This window comes from Centroberyx gerrardi, chromosome 8, assembly GCF_048128805.1.
Source record: "Centroberyx gerrardi isolate f3 chromosome 8, fCenGer3.hap1.cur.20231027, whole genome shotgun sequence".
Classification (NCBI taxonomy): Eukaryota; Metazoa; Chordata; class Actinopteri; order Beryciformes; family Berycidae; genus Centroberyx; species Centroberyx gerrardi.
Genome location: NC_136004.1, coordinates 14,225,922 through 14,240,713, shown reverse-complemented (window position 1 = coordinate 14,240,713; position 14,792 = coordinate 14,225,922). Strand labels below are relative to the sequence as shown.

Here is a 14,792-nt window from a genome sequence, read left to right as displayed (position 1 = left end):
CATGTCATATTACAACGTCTATGCTTGGGAAAGTTACTGCAACTTCCTCATTACAGCCTATCCTGACATATAATGCATCCTACTGATTCATATGCGTGAGATATGCGCGAATCTACATTATTTGCATCTGACAGCAGTGACTAAACTGGCACTTGGAAAACAGTATTAAAGATGGGCAACGGCTGGTTTCCTTGATCAGCCTTTTAATCCGGTGACACTATCGCTGAGACAAACAGGCTGCTATCGATCTTTTCATTATGTGTTCAAACAACAAATAGCCTTGCAGCCTCGCAGGTGAGATGCATGGGACGTGCAAAAAAAAAGCTCCCATGCCCAGCGGTACAACCAGCCTATAATAACATACTAGTATCTGATGTGCAAATTGGTGACGACAGCTGAAAAACGGAGAAACGAGTCCACATAATCGGTTATAATATGGGGAAAAGATGCGAGGTCTACTGGTTAAAAAAAAGTTGTGCCTTGGAATGTAACAGTGCCTGGTTCGGCTGCATGGTTTGGAGTTAATGGTCATGTGGCATGACAGAGAATTTAGTCCTACATTTAGAGCCAAGTGTGTATAGTTTAGGAGAAGGGGGGAAATAAATATAGTCTACTTGCCTTACTGGTTGCTCGCTTTATCCAGGTAGAAAGCTTGTCCTGCACTGGTAACCGCCGTCGCTGGTGCTTCTTCTTTTAATGTCCTGCTGTCCACTTTCTCCTTTTTCTCTCGCTGTTTCCCAGCTCTAGCTTTCTATTAGAGCCTTTACCCTGCTCCCATTCGCTGTCCCTCTCACTCTCCTCTTCTCTTCTCCTGCGAAGCCCCTTTCCAATCTGTGGAGTTAAATCTTAATGATACACTTACAGAAAAAAATTCTTTGTCCGATTTAATCTTATTGGTTTCACCTTTTCAAAGAGCTGGAGACATGGCCGGGGAGTTTCAGTGGAGTGTCCGAGACAGGGACGGGAGAGAGAGCTCTGTTGTTGAATACTTAAAAAACAACCCATCCCTCCTATGCGTTTCCAAAGGGGGCACTTGCATATTTACGCTCCATTATATCTGCTAATATCTCTATGTGCTTAAAGCGGTGTTTATAACGACTTACATTAGTTTTGATTAAACAATAATTTGATGTATTATGAATGGTAATTCCTTTGCCACATGGTCTGTTTGTATTGCCATGTTTTGGGAGATGATTTACGCACAGCATTTAGACCTTGTGTTTCCTTATGAATCTAAATGCAATCAAAATGTTAGTGTATTCATTAGGCTACTTATATTTTGCTGCAATATAGCTTCTAATTATTAGAGTTGTTTGAGGTTTTTTTTTTTTTTTTTTTTAACTCCATACTGTAACACAAACTTTACAAGCTGATTCTTTTTAGAAACTCGAGAAAGAAAACGTGGTGAAAATGATACGAAACACAGGAACACATTTGATTTTCTATAAACTTTACAAGTTTTAAAAATTCATGCTTGATGACTTGTGCATGCATTAATATCAGGTTGTAATTGTACATTGTACGCTAGATGGCAGCGCGATCCAGACATTTTTGAGTTGGAGAGGTAGTAAGCCTTCAGAAACCCTGATACAAAAAAGCCGGAATCCCCATGCAAATTTCAAACAACTTCACATGATTTTGAATTACTGTCATTATTAAGACATAATGTGACACCCACTCAGTGATTGGGAAGAGTATAGGACCTCGGTAATTATTGAATATTGCTTATTCCTCCGTCTAATTTTAGAGATTTTCGGCCGCTGGCACCGCATCCCGTTTGTCTAACACACACTGTCTATTATGCATCATTCTTCCATTGCTATTTTCCTCGTTTTATGAGCTAGTTTGCACTAAATTTTAAGTTTATATCAGCGAGAATGTAACGATTACAGACGAGGATGTACCGCAATGCGCATGCCAAAAACAGAATAACGTGTGTGATAATAAAATCCGCGGCAGAGCAATAATGATATCCCTTAATTGTATAATAAAGATACCAGTCCAAGACAAACCATATTCAAACTTTGGGGAATTTCTGTGCCAGAGTCCCCCTTTCGCCGCTGCGCACGTTTTTTGGTTTATTTGTCGTGCGTAAAAGCTTTGTCCCCCCTTGCTTTTACCCCGCTTTTTCTGCTATTCTATCCAGGGTTTCTTCCTCTTTTTGGTGACAATAGACGGCCCATACTAATCAGGTTTCAAAGTAAATAGCAGCGCGGGGCGAGCTCAATGTAAATTGTGCCTGTCAGAGCCCCCCAGCCCCTCCAGCCGTAGGTAGCAACACTGCAAAAAATGTCCGTCTTATCAAGTCATTCAGTCCACTATTGAGTCTTGAAATCTCATTTTTCCTCAAAACCAGTGAAAGAATCTGCCAACGGGGCGAGATAGTTTCACTCGTTTCCGATGAAAATCGACTTATCTCAAGAATTTCCTGGAATCGAGTGTCATTTTCTTGATACTAGTGGAGTGATCTACCTTATTCTGCTTTGTTCCAACATATTGACACTTGAAAATTCTTGAAACGAGTCAAACTGCAATTGGAAACAAGTGGAATCATCTCACCATCACTGGCGAAATTTTACTTACGTGTTTTAAGAAAAAAGAATAAGATTATAAGATTTTAACATGAGACCCAGTGACTTATTGAGATGGACATTTTTTGCAGTGAATGAACGGAGGGGGACTCTAACCAATGGAGAGAAAGAGAGGGCTTGGCTATAACCTTAGCCTCCCATTTTCTCTCTCTCTCCCTATCCCCCCCCCCTCTCCTCCTCTCCTCCTCCTCCTCTATGCAGGGCTCTGGCCAGTCAGTCGCCTTTGATTATCAGTCTCCAGCAGCCCCTCTCTTGGCTCCTTGACATGAGCACCATATAAGGCGCAGCGATCTCCATAGAAACGTGTCAGTTTCAATAGTAGTGTCAAAGTTCACTATATACAGACATTCGCGCAGATCCCCCGTTTCGGAAACATTGCTCTGCTGGTCCTCCCGTTTAAGCGCATTCATTTTTGGGTCTCTCCTTCTTCTTGCATATTCTATTAGTTGTTGGTGTTTTTTCCTCTTCTTTTTTATCTTTTCTCTTCGTATCTCCATTCCTCCTGCTGGAGAGAGGTGAAACTATACATGGGCACTTCATTCGGCGACGCGGTTTTTTTCGCTGCTGGGCGAGATGATGAGGTTTATTTAAGAATATAGATGTAAAAATCCAGCTCTTCAGTTTTTCCTCCCCTCCTATACGGCGAAGACGGGAGTGTAAAGGAGCAAGGGGAAGAAAAGAGAAAGGAATTTATTTCTCCGCAGCACTTTGGATCGCGTGTCTTTCCAGAAAAAGGTTTTTATGCTCGTTTCTGCGTCCATGTGAATCGCTCCTGCCTTTCCCTTTGTGGCTATTTTATATCAAACTGCAATTTGTTACGTCTGGGCTCGGGTTTTCCTACAAGATTAGGGGTTCCTGAATGGCTGACTGCAATTTACCTTGGAACTGGCCTCCCGATACTTGCATATCCTGATCGGGTGTCTATTCAATCGCCCTCCTGTATTTTGAATGTATTGATCGCGTTGTGCTCCCCTTCTTACCCCATATGAGATTGCGTGCTCCGATTTGACTTTGCACTGCCCCGTCTTTTGAGAGCTCCCTTTTCTCCTCTACGCTTCATAAATACCGGCGATCATTTCGCTTTATAGCACTTTCCGGGGCCGAGATATGGCAATGGTAGTTAGCGTCTGGCGAGATCCGCAGGAAGACGTGGCCGGAGGACCTCCGAGCGGCCCCAACCCAGCAGCGCAGCCGGCGAGGGAGCAGCAGCAGGCGGCGTCGGCGGCGCCGCACACTCCGCAGACCCCCAGCCAGCCGGGACCCCCGTCCACACCGGGGACCGCCGGGGACAAGGGGAGTCAAAATTCTGGACAGAGTCAGCAGCATATTGAATGTGTCGTTTGCGGAGACAAATCGAGCGGCAAACACTATGGCCAGTTCACCTGCGAGGGATGCAAAAGTTTCTTCAAGAGGAGTGTGCGGAGGAACTTAACATACACATGTCGTGCCAATAGGAACTGTCCCATTGACCAGCACCACCGAAATCAGTGCCAATACTGTCGGCTGAAGAAATGTTTAAAAGTGGGAATGCGGCGGGAAGGTGAATATATTTTTATAAAAGCCCACTCATGATTACGCATCCTAGTAGCAGACGAGCAGGGCTGCCATGTTGCATTAAGGTCACAGGCTATATGGCTGGGCATACTGCAGTCTACATCCATGTTTTTGAGAGATGTTTGCATGTGTGATTAGTCTTTCTTCCTATGTGAGAGAGGGGTAAAAGGCCAGTGCACCCACAGCAGCTATTCTTATGAATGCAGGTCGTCTAAACAAAGCGGCTACTTATCTAGCTGGCATTTTTATTTTGTTTCTGTTGCAGTCTAACCTGTACTATGTACAAGCAAAGGCATTACGTCTAGCAGGCCCTTTTTGCGTGGGTTTTAGAGCAGAAGGGGGGATATAGAGTGTGTGTGTGTGTGTGTGTGTGTGTGTGTGTGTGTGTGTGTGTGTGTGTGTGTGTGTGTGTGTGCGTGCAGTCTACACGGCGAATAGTCCCTTCCATAGGCTATGTGCAGTTTACTAATTTATAATTGTATAGCGCGGTTTGTAGCCTACATGTATTTGAAATGAACAGACTACAAGCCCACGTCTCTCTCTAGCTCCATATGCTGACTAGACATCTCAGGCACACTGAATAATGCCGCTGAAGTTGTGCAAGGCTCATTGTTTTGCCTGGTGCATTAGAGGCCGTAACTTTCCTTCCTTGCCAAGTCTTTCATCTCAAACTACATAAATATTCCCCTTTTAAAATCTACTATTTGCAGTAATACACGTGTAGGCTGTAGTGTACACCGAGTTATATTAATATTTTATTTATACTATTAGGCCTTCATACAATAGCTGAGTTTCTTTTTTTTTCCAAGTGACCAAGTGTAGAAGTTAAAATGTGTAAATGTGATTGCATTTAATAGTAATTATCAGTCACATTTGTAATATGTTTGAGCACAATTAATGGATATTAACATAAGCAAAAACCGCGAATAAATATAACGTCAAAGTAATACAAGTACTCCATGCAATATAAACAATTACACCCGGCCTTGAATTACCCCTATAGGATGTAATTTGTAAATTGTGGGACTGTTAGGGCACAGAAAATGTGTGTGTTTTTGTGTATGAAAGTGTATGTGCGCCCATGTGACTGTCTTTTAATTTTACATGTAGCCTATATCCCTAAGTCGAAATGTAAACTGTTCGAAGTTTGAGGGACACAGCAAATCTGTTCTATGATATGCTTATGTTGTCGATAGAATAATTTGGTATAGGCCTGCAAACAGCATACACTAGTCAATATGTTTTGAAGAGCGTGCTGAATTTTGATTTCAGTGCAAGCCTTTTCATCTGCGAGCAGAAAAAACACTAGCTGTAGCTTGCTTCACGGTTGTACCATATAAACTATGTTTATCAGTCCTGGATGCACATTTCCTCTCCTTCTCTTTCTTTTTGTCAGCGGTTCAGCGAGGACGAATGCCTCCAACCCAACCCAACCCAGGCCAGTATGCGCTGACGAACGGGGACCCTCTGAATGGCCACTGCTATCTGTCCGGATACATCTCGTTATTGCTGCGGGCCGAGCCTTACCCGACGTCCCGGTACGGGAGCCAGTGCATGCAGCCCAACAATATCATGGGCATCGAGAACATCTGCGAGCTGGCGGCTCGTTTGCTCTTCAGCGCCGTGGAGTGGGCGAGAAACATCCCTTTCTTTCCCGACCTGCAGATCACCGACCAGGTGTCCCTTCTCAGGCTGACGTGGAGCGAGTTGTTTGTGCTTAACGCGGCCCAATGCTCCATGCCTCTGCATGTGGCCCCTCTGCTCGCCGCGGCGGGCCTCCACGCCTCCCCGATGTCCGCGGACCGCGTCGTGGCTTTCATGGATCACATCCGGATCTTCCAGGAACAAGTGGAGAAGCTCAAGGCCCTCCACGTAGACTCGGCAGAGTACAGCTGCATCAAGGCCATCGTGCTTTTCACATCAGGTGGGTGTCCAACATGCCATAGGAACATGTCTATAATGAAATGAGGCCTAGTCGCAGTATAACTACAGAGAGCGAGACACGTAGGGTGAAACACACTGGCATCAAGAATATGGCTGTCAAGTATAGGCTACTCACAAATCTGATTTTACGAGATGCTTATGTTGCCGATAGAATAGCTATTTTGTCAACAGCTTGCAACATATCCACTTGCATGCGTTTCCATGTCAGTTGTAGCCACAGCATAAGACGTGTAAACAAACCCAGATTGAGTGAGCGATACATCAAGTTCAAGTCCCAGTTCAGTGTCTTTTTTTAATCCGAGTCAATGTAAAATTTCATATGCTTACATATTTCATAATTGTTGAGTTTAAACTTTTTTGAATAGTTTTGAGCCGAGATTGCAGATATGTTCGCGTCCATAAAATTTGGAACAGGTGTCAAATAATTGAGCGTAAAGATAAAATAGCTTATGACTTGGTGATATATGACAGCTGATGTATTTATGAGTGGTGGTGCATGCTTTTATCCTTGTTTTGCGTGCACAAACACATGTCATGAGGGACAGGAAATAATCCTTAGCAGACTGAGATCAAAGAAACTGATGAAGTTGACTCATATGTCAGTGCATCGCTTCTGTAGGACACAGAACAGCGCTACTCTATAGATTGTTTGAGGAGTAATCTTTGTTGACCTATTAATTTTCTTAGTTATTGAAGATATTTTCTCTTGTCGCGCAGGCTTTGAAAAGTCATCATCGGTAATTTTCAAAAGTAAACTACATTGTTGATGGCTTAATTGATGGCTGACTGGAGCAAGGTCCTAAAGGTCCTCATTTACTCTTGTGCGTAATTTAGATGCTATTTTGGTGTTGATGGTGGACGCCTGGTGCCATTAGGCCTGCTGTGTCAAGGGAGGGTGGCGATGATGGGAAGGAGAGGAAAAAAGTCTAAATTGACCCATAGGCCCCAAACTACTTCTGAACTTACCTCAAAGTCTTGACCTCATAGTCTTTTATTTGGCCCATTACAAAATTCTGTAACACGGTTGTACATATTCTATAATTGGGCAGGTTTTTAATAAAATATTCCGTTTTACTGTGTTTTTCAGATTTAAGTTTATATAGAAATACTTCTCACTCCCAATATCCCTAGAAAGCGTCATAACTCTGTCCTATGGTGAGCCTGACAACACTTGTCCTATCTTGGTGCTAAAATAGCTTTGACTTATTTTGATATTTATTATTTATTATTTGCTTTTCTGTTCTTAATATCATAGGGATCTACACCCCCATGTATATATTATAATGCTTGTTAATATATTATTATATTATTAGGCCTATTATATTATATTATACTATTATATTATATTATATTATATTATATTATATTATATTACTATGGTATTAAACTATAGTATACTATAATATAAAGTTAGTGCTAGTACGTATACTATAATATAGTATAGTGAACCAGAATACAAAATATCTAAACTCTAAATCTGACTGTTCACTAAACTTGCAAATAAAGACTCAGAGGAAATGTTGTAATCCAAACTATTAAACCACCCATAACCCTCAATTTTCCTTTTTCTGGCGAATACAACATTACCACGTAGCTTTTCTTCGAGTTGCAGGACTCTCTCGTAGTTTTAGATATTTTTAGTTTCTAGAGGCATAATAACTAGGCTACACTTTAAATTTTGGGTTTGGTAGCTAATTTGACACGGCAAATTCTGAACACATACTGAGAAGTAAAACTGGGTTTTAATCCAAGTAACTTTGCATTTAGAGTCATAAATACTATACAATACTAATATGTGACAGCCTGCTTGCTTAGCTATATTTACTATTAGCCTACAGCCCATAATGTAACCGCATGCACTGTCAACAATACTTTTCTATCGTGCAGCGTTTCAGTAATTCACCCCAGACTACCAAAATAGGAATCTTCAAACAGATGCTAACATTTTACTTGTATTCTAACAGATCATTTAGTTAGGCTGATATGCTATAACGGGTCATGTGGTGCCCTGCCAAGACCAGCGTGGATTGTTTGCCTTTAATAACATGAGACTTGTCAGTGTTTGATGCATACATAATGGTGATCGGGCTAAACTATTTCACCATAGCTCGGGATCATCGTCTCACATTGACTCCTCATCCATATGTGCACACTATGTGCCTTTACTAACCTACCACAGCAATAGTCGTACCCCAATGCGAATCTGGAAGCTATCTGCTCCCATGTTTCAGCCTATTGAGGTAGTGGGGTGCAGGGTTGCAGGCAGGCCTGTATGGGGAACTATGGGGTGTCTTTGACTAGCTTTCTCTTGACGCATAGGCTACATTCAACTGCAGCCCATTCCCTGCGATGCTTTGAACTTCGTATTGCTGTATTGCAACGTCCGTGGCAAGCATTCTATTTTGCAAGAAATTCCCAAATTTAATTTATTTCGACCTTATTGATTGTTTTAGATTTTAAAAGGGACACTCAACGTTAATCCAACGGGATTTGCATACATGGGGCTGTGGCCGGCCGGACTGAGGTCACAGTAAATCACCCCGAGATCTCAGTGTTGCCCCTGGGTTCATAAGGTTATTGTGTCTGGCCATAGTGAGTTATAGCACTGAGAAATCACGAATAGGCTTAAAAGCCTCTCGGATACTATTGTCCGGTGTTTAATGCATTAGTGCTTGAAAACTGAAGCTATCTTTCTTGTGTAGTTTCCACAGAAGCACAGTTGAATACAAACTCGTCAGGAGATGGCCTATAGGCTAGACTCCATGTAGGGACCATATATGCCAGCGGGCTACATTGCCTGCGTTTACGGCAGTTCTTTTTTTTTTTTTTTTTTTTTTTTTTTTTTTCTGCAGGAGGACACGCATGCTTGGCTTGTGTGATTAACAGTTTTCTTGATAACACGCAAAAGCATATCGTAAGACACCAACTATATGCTTTTGTCTATAGTGGGACGTGGGCTGCACAAGGCATGCGTAACCTACCACTGAGCACGAAAACACACACTCCGCCTGTGTTGTTGTACTGGCTCCTTTTCCTGACATTTTACGTCCTTTCTGCGTGACTATTGACTTCACCTCTGCTAATAAATTTGATTGCTTCCAGCGGCCTCTCCTATAGGCTCCATCGGAAAACAGGCCAAGAGTGGTCTATGGAGAGAAGAGCGGCGAAATGACTTAACAGCTTACTGCAGAGTAATTAGGTCACATTACATCCAGTGTAATTTCAGATTCATCAGTGTCGTTTATGTTTCCTTATACTTGAATCCCCTGAGCCCAGACATCAAGAGTAGTGGCCTTTAGGCCTATAGCCTACCTTTCGCCCTTGCTCCAGTGCTCCATCTATTCTTACTCTATATGCCTATAGCACCGTTTTCATGATCTTTAGCGCTATATTCTTGCTAGTTGGTGTATGAACAGCCAGAGGTGTCCTACACTGAGTGGTGCATCCCCTACTTCAGCAGTGCGCCCCTTGTTTATTCTGTATGACAGTCCCCCTTGCTCAGTGTGATGTAGCATGTTTGGGCAGTGTGTTTGTTCATTCCACTTTGTCAATAACACGTAAAGGCTGATGTTGAATGATAACCAGAGTGCTTTTGCGGGCGTTGTGTATGGCAAGGTGTGGCACACGCCATACCTAAGCCTAAGTGAGTCCAAAATTGATTTTGTAGTTTGTATCAATATAATGGACAGTAAAGATCAAGCAAAAAACTGCCAGAACTCTATTTGGAAGTCATATCTAAAAAAAATATCACAATTCCAGATCAATGCTCCTCTAAGCTGTGTGCGTCTGTGCAAGATATAGTGACCCATTCGTCTAATAATTTATCACATTGACCAAATAAGAATATCTTTTCAGTCACCAGTTATTGCTCCACTTGTTCCTATACATTTAGCCGGTGCAAGTGGATTTTTGAAGTTTTAACGGCAAATGTTATCAGATGCAGGCACTTCACCTTAGCATACCTTAGGATTTAGAGCACTGACGACCCTGACCAGACTGCTTTTGGTGTGTGTTTCGCAGACGCTTGCGGCCTGTCGGACGCTGCTCACATCGAGAGCCTACAGGAGAAGTCCCAGTGCGCCCTGGAGGAGTACGTGAGGAGCCAGTATCCCAACCAGCCCAGCCGCTTTGGGAAGCTCCTGCTGCGGCTGCCCTCCCTGCGCACCGTCTCCTCGTCGGTAATCGAGCAGCTGTTCTTCGTCCGCTTGGTAGGTAAAACTCCTATTGAAACCCTCATCAGGGATATGCTATTATCCGGGAGCAGCTTCAACTGGCCTTACATGTCCATCCAATGATCCTTATATGAGTGGAAAAAAGAGAGGAAAAAAAGGACCAAAATTCAGCACCCCCACCCCATCCTCCTTCAAGAAGACTATATATAGGACCTTTTCTGAGAAACTTGGAAGACATGACATTTTTTTTTTCTTTTTTTGTCTTCTGGGACTGAGATGGAATACATTATGTACAGAAAAATATTGGAACTGGACTTTACACCTGTGTAAATCCACCCTCATCTTCAAGAACAATACTCTTCATTTTGTAAAATACTAGTCTTTATTTTCCTTTTTTGTAAAAAAAAAATACAAATAAAATGAAAAACATCATATGCGCAGTAAGAAAAAAAAGAATCAAGACTTAGCGGGAAAATAATGTTTCCAAGCAATTATAAGAATTGTCCTGTGTCTATGTACCTCTCTGTTTTGTATTTTTTCTGGTTCTAAACCAGGGTTTCTGTGATTCTATACTAATAATTTTTGATATAACCTTTTGCTTCTTATAATGAGTGCGATATATGTTGTCGAAGCTATGTTCTCCAAGAATTAAAATTGAAGTGAGAATTTAAAAACAGAAAAATAAAGAAATTTAGACAAATAAGAAACAGTCTAATCGCTATGACAATATCACCACTGATGGTTGAACTTTTTTCCCAATTGATACTATGGACCTGCAACTGCAGCAAACTGACCTCCAGGACATTTTTACTGAGAGGACGTCTGGGGCGCCTTTCCCCGGGCCATGAGTGCGTGTGGAGTCGATCATCAGTCAAAGAGGAGAGACATGAAAATCAAAAGCACTTTTAATATATCATTTCAAATACATTTTGTTTGTTTCGTCTTGAAAATTTTCATTGTTTCTTGAATTTTATTGGTTGTTGCCTTCAATTTGCTTACTCCATGATGCAGCTTTTTGCAGAAGGGTCGGTTGATGAAGTTGTGTGATGGTGACTGTACTATTAAAAAAAGAAATAGGCAACGATGTCTCATTCTCCAGCATTTTCATGGGAGCAAATGTCAAGATGCTCGGGCTTATTTTACACCATTTGAGGGGAATCTGTTGTTTCTATATGCGTCCCTGCTTTCTATAAGAAATGTGCAAGTGCCGCCTAGTTACAGAGGCTTTCCAATATCTTACATTGCCTTACACTGAAAACATATAATCCTGAATTTACTGTTTGCCTCCATTACACCTACCAGTGAAAAAAGAGGTGATACACACGGTTAACTGTGGCAATTACGCAATGGGTGCATACCTCACCTTATAACAGACCCACTGACATAACTGGCTATGCGAACACAAAGGAGGGGAGGCTTTACGTGAGGAACTACAGCAGTGAGCTCTCTGCCTGCCTGTGAGCGCATTAATGTTTAATATTTTTCCCAGACAGCAAGGAAAGCCTGCGCACCACACCGAGCCACCTCTATCCTACCTCCTGTGGCTTAATCAAGGTGATTCTCCACAAGCCAAACAATATTCTCCTCTCCCCGCTTTAAAAAAAAAAAAACTCTACCTTGATAGTGCATGCCTCAATATTGATGTAGGCGTCATTTGGCAAAAGGGTTAGGCCCCGCTGCAAAGCTGCTGTGATATGCGTGATCAATCTGGAAAATGTATTTTACAGCATGTAAGCCAGTCGATAGGAACACCGAGTGTGATGCATTGTGTGGGAATAGAGAGGAGGAAGGAGAGGGAGGGAGAGAAGAGAGAGAGAGAGAGAGAGAGAGAGAGAGAGAGAGAGAGAGAGAGAGAGAGAGAGAGAGAGAGAGAGAGAGAGAGAGAGACTTTGGAGCCAGTGCAGAGACAAATGAGAGGGGAAACGTGTGAGAGGGAAGGCAAAGTGTGTGCGTCAGTGTGTGTGTGTGTGTGTGTGTGTGTGTGTGTGTGTGTGTGTGTGTGTGTGTGTGTGTGTGTCAGAGAGAGAGAGAGAGAGAGAGAGGAGATGTAGCCTTGGTTTGCCTGAGACATTCAGAATGTAATGAGTACATCGATAAAGTCCTCAACGTGCTAGATGGGTTACATAGAGTTTCTGTCCTTGCATAGGCCTGCCTCTCTATGTGCATTCACTCTGTTTTTTATTTATTTGTCTCTATACACTCTACAAATGACACAGCAAGCCCAGTTATGGATCTGGATCAGAGATGCCCTATGTGGAAAAGCACGCACCGTCATTACACTCACACGCAGATTGATAAAAAGGTGATAAATTGGAAGGCGTTATGAAGAAGAAAATGGGGTATTTGGTGTGCCAATTATTATTAAATTTGCCTATTTCCTTCCTCTCTTCATCAGACGTGTTGCTTATATGCCATATTGCCTACATCTTCATCTGCAGACTGGCAGTGATGAGGGACAGGAGGACAGGGGCTGAACTGTAGCACGTTGCGATGTCTGAATTTTATTTATATCTCCACACATATCGCCATATTTATTATCTCCCGTAGGCTTGGGGGAGGGGTATTACTGCCACTGGTTTATTTGTTTGTGTTACCTGCCCCATTCTTAGGCTAGTACTGTTAGTTTGTGCTCATGCTTGCATGATGCTATAGCTTGTCCTCAGATGCTCTCTTAAAAGATAATGTTATTGTGTTTTTTTTATTCTTCACGGGTATGTGATTGCTGTCTGTTCGGGCATATTGGACCTATTTGATCCCAATCGACCTGTCTGCGGTATTGGGTCAGTTATCAGACGCCTTGTTGTAGCTTAAGCTACTGTACAAACATCTCAATGTGATATTTCTTCAAATACCCCTGTAGGTTGGTTTGTTATTTCCTTAGTGTCGATATGATTCCCCTGGAGCTGGAAAGCTCAGACAGTGTAGGTCAGTTCAAAGTTGGAGAATGAGCTGATGAGGCCTTTCCTTTCTGCTTTGCGCTGGAAGCAGAAATTGCCGAATTTAACCGAAATTAAACAACACATAACCAACAATCTCAATTACACAGCCCAAAAAGCCCCAGATAATTTTCTGAAGCACCGGAAATTATTTAGGGTGTTTATCTTTTACTCGTTGTTTTTGTTCGGGAATAAGAGGATAGTCAGGAGGATAGTTTTCTGCACAGTCAGAAAAATAGACTGCATGCGAGAATAAATGTTTATTTTTTCAAAGGGACTGGATATGACTTCACCATGGCCAGCACAACAGTCCAGGTCGTTTTTGTTTTATGTAGCTGTGGACTAAATTGTTTGCTGGGTTATTAAACGTAGCTTTCAGCTGGTTGTCTCCACATAATGTATTCTAAATCCCTCCAGAGTAACTATCTTTTATCCTCTTGCTGAGAGCATTCTGTTATACAATTGCTACACTACAGGCTATATAAAGCAATAGTTCAAAAATAGATGAAATGGTGGCATGTGTTACTAATTAACGATTCTGTATAGGCAATACGAGCTAAAACACATGAGGACTCTTTAGAAAAACTGGTTATAGACCATTTTTGACTCTATGGCTTTGACAGCACCTCAAATAGGCATATTATGCAACACTTCAAATGTTGAACAATTATATTTCAAATAACTGCTATAATTGTTTCTTATTTTTCTACAAAACGTTCTCATAAGCTCACCATCGGGAGATTTATTGCCCGTTGTTGTAATGAGAGCATTGTTGCATATATTTTATTTTAAAAAGGACTCTAAAAGAAAAGTGAAATTAAGGGTACTGTCAGGTTGGACTATAGCTGCGGTGGGTAAGGGAGATGGATATGTGGCACACTATAGGCCCCATTTGTGTCTCTGTAATTTCGGAAACTCCGGTTACCAAAGTGTTACTCCGAAATGAGTTAAATAACCATTTACCTTTGTCTGGTTTCATTCATCAAACCACAAGTGGAGGACTCCTAACACGGGGGGCTATTTGTTTGCTTTACACAAGCAGCTGGGTGCGATTTCACGTTTGAGATATCTGTCTGAAAGCGAAACATTTATTATCCTAAGTTGTCAGCGAACCTATTTCTCCAAAACCCTCAATGCAACCCAATGGTTTTACGCAGCGGTGGAAATGTCCTATTGGCGTTACACGTCACTTCATTTCACTTATAGTAGCCTGGTTTCCCCGGTCACATTTGACAAATACTGTTGTTTGAGACAATAACAATTTCCAAATAGAGGCTCGATGTATGAATGGGGGGCCCTCTGAAGTATGACACGGCTTATTTCTCATATTGTCGTAAAAATGATGTCGACAATGGACAACAAGTGCCTCGCCGTGCCTACTGCGCACCTCCATCCACACAACCTTGTAAAATGGCTGAAAACAGCGCAGTGAGGACAAATGTCCAAAATTAAACGAATTCCCGGGAGATGTTTTGCGCTTTATCTCACAAAATGGCCCGGGTTTCTTGCTGTATTGACTGTATACAGTCAATGGAGAGGGACATAGCTGATGATTACAGTGTGCTGTTCTGAGATCTGTCCGCAGACCTCACAGG

The 14,792-nt window shown here is 42.1% G+C and overlaps 1 protein-coding gene across 1 annotated transcript; it reads left to right on the top strand.

The window, feature by feature from the left end:
* The first annotated feature begins 2,966 nt into the window (after positions 1-2,966).
* nr2f1a (nuclear receptor subfamily 2, group F, member 1a) lies at positions 2,967-11,307 on the top strand. The gene is made up of 3 exons (XM_071927474.1): positions 2,967-4,131; positions 5,542-6,069; positions 10,110-11,307. The coding sequence occupies exons 1-3, from the start codon at positions 3,699-3,701 to the stop codon at positions 10,382-10,384; spliced, it is 1,236 nt and encodes a 411-aa protein (XP_071783575.1). The 5' UTR covers positions 2,967-3,698; the 3' UTR covers positions 10,385-11,307.
* Positions 11,308-14,792: the final 3,485 nt, after the last annotated feature.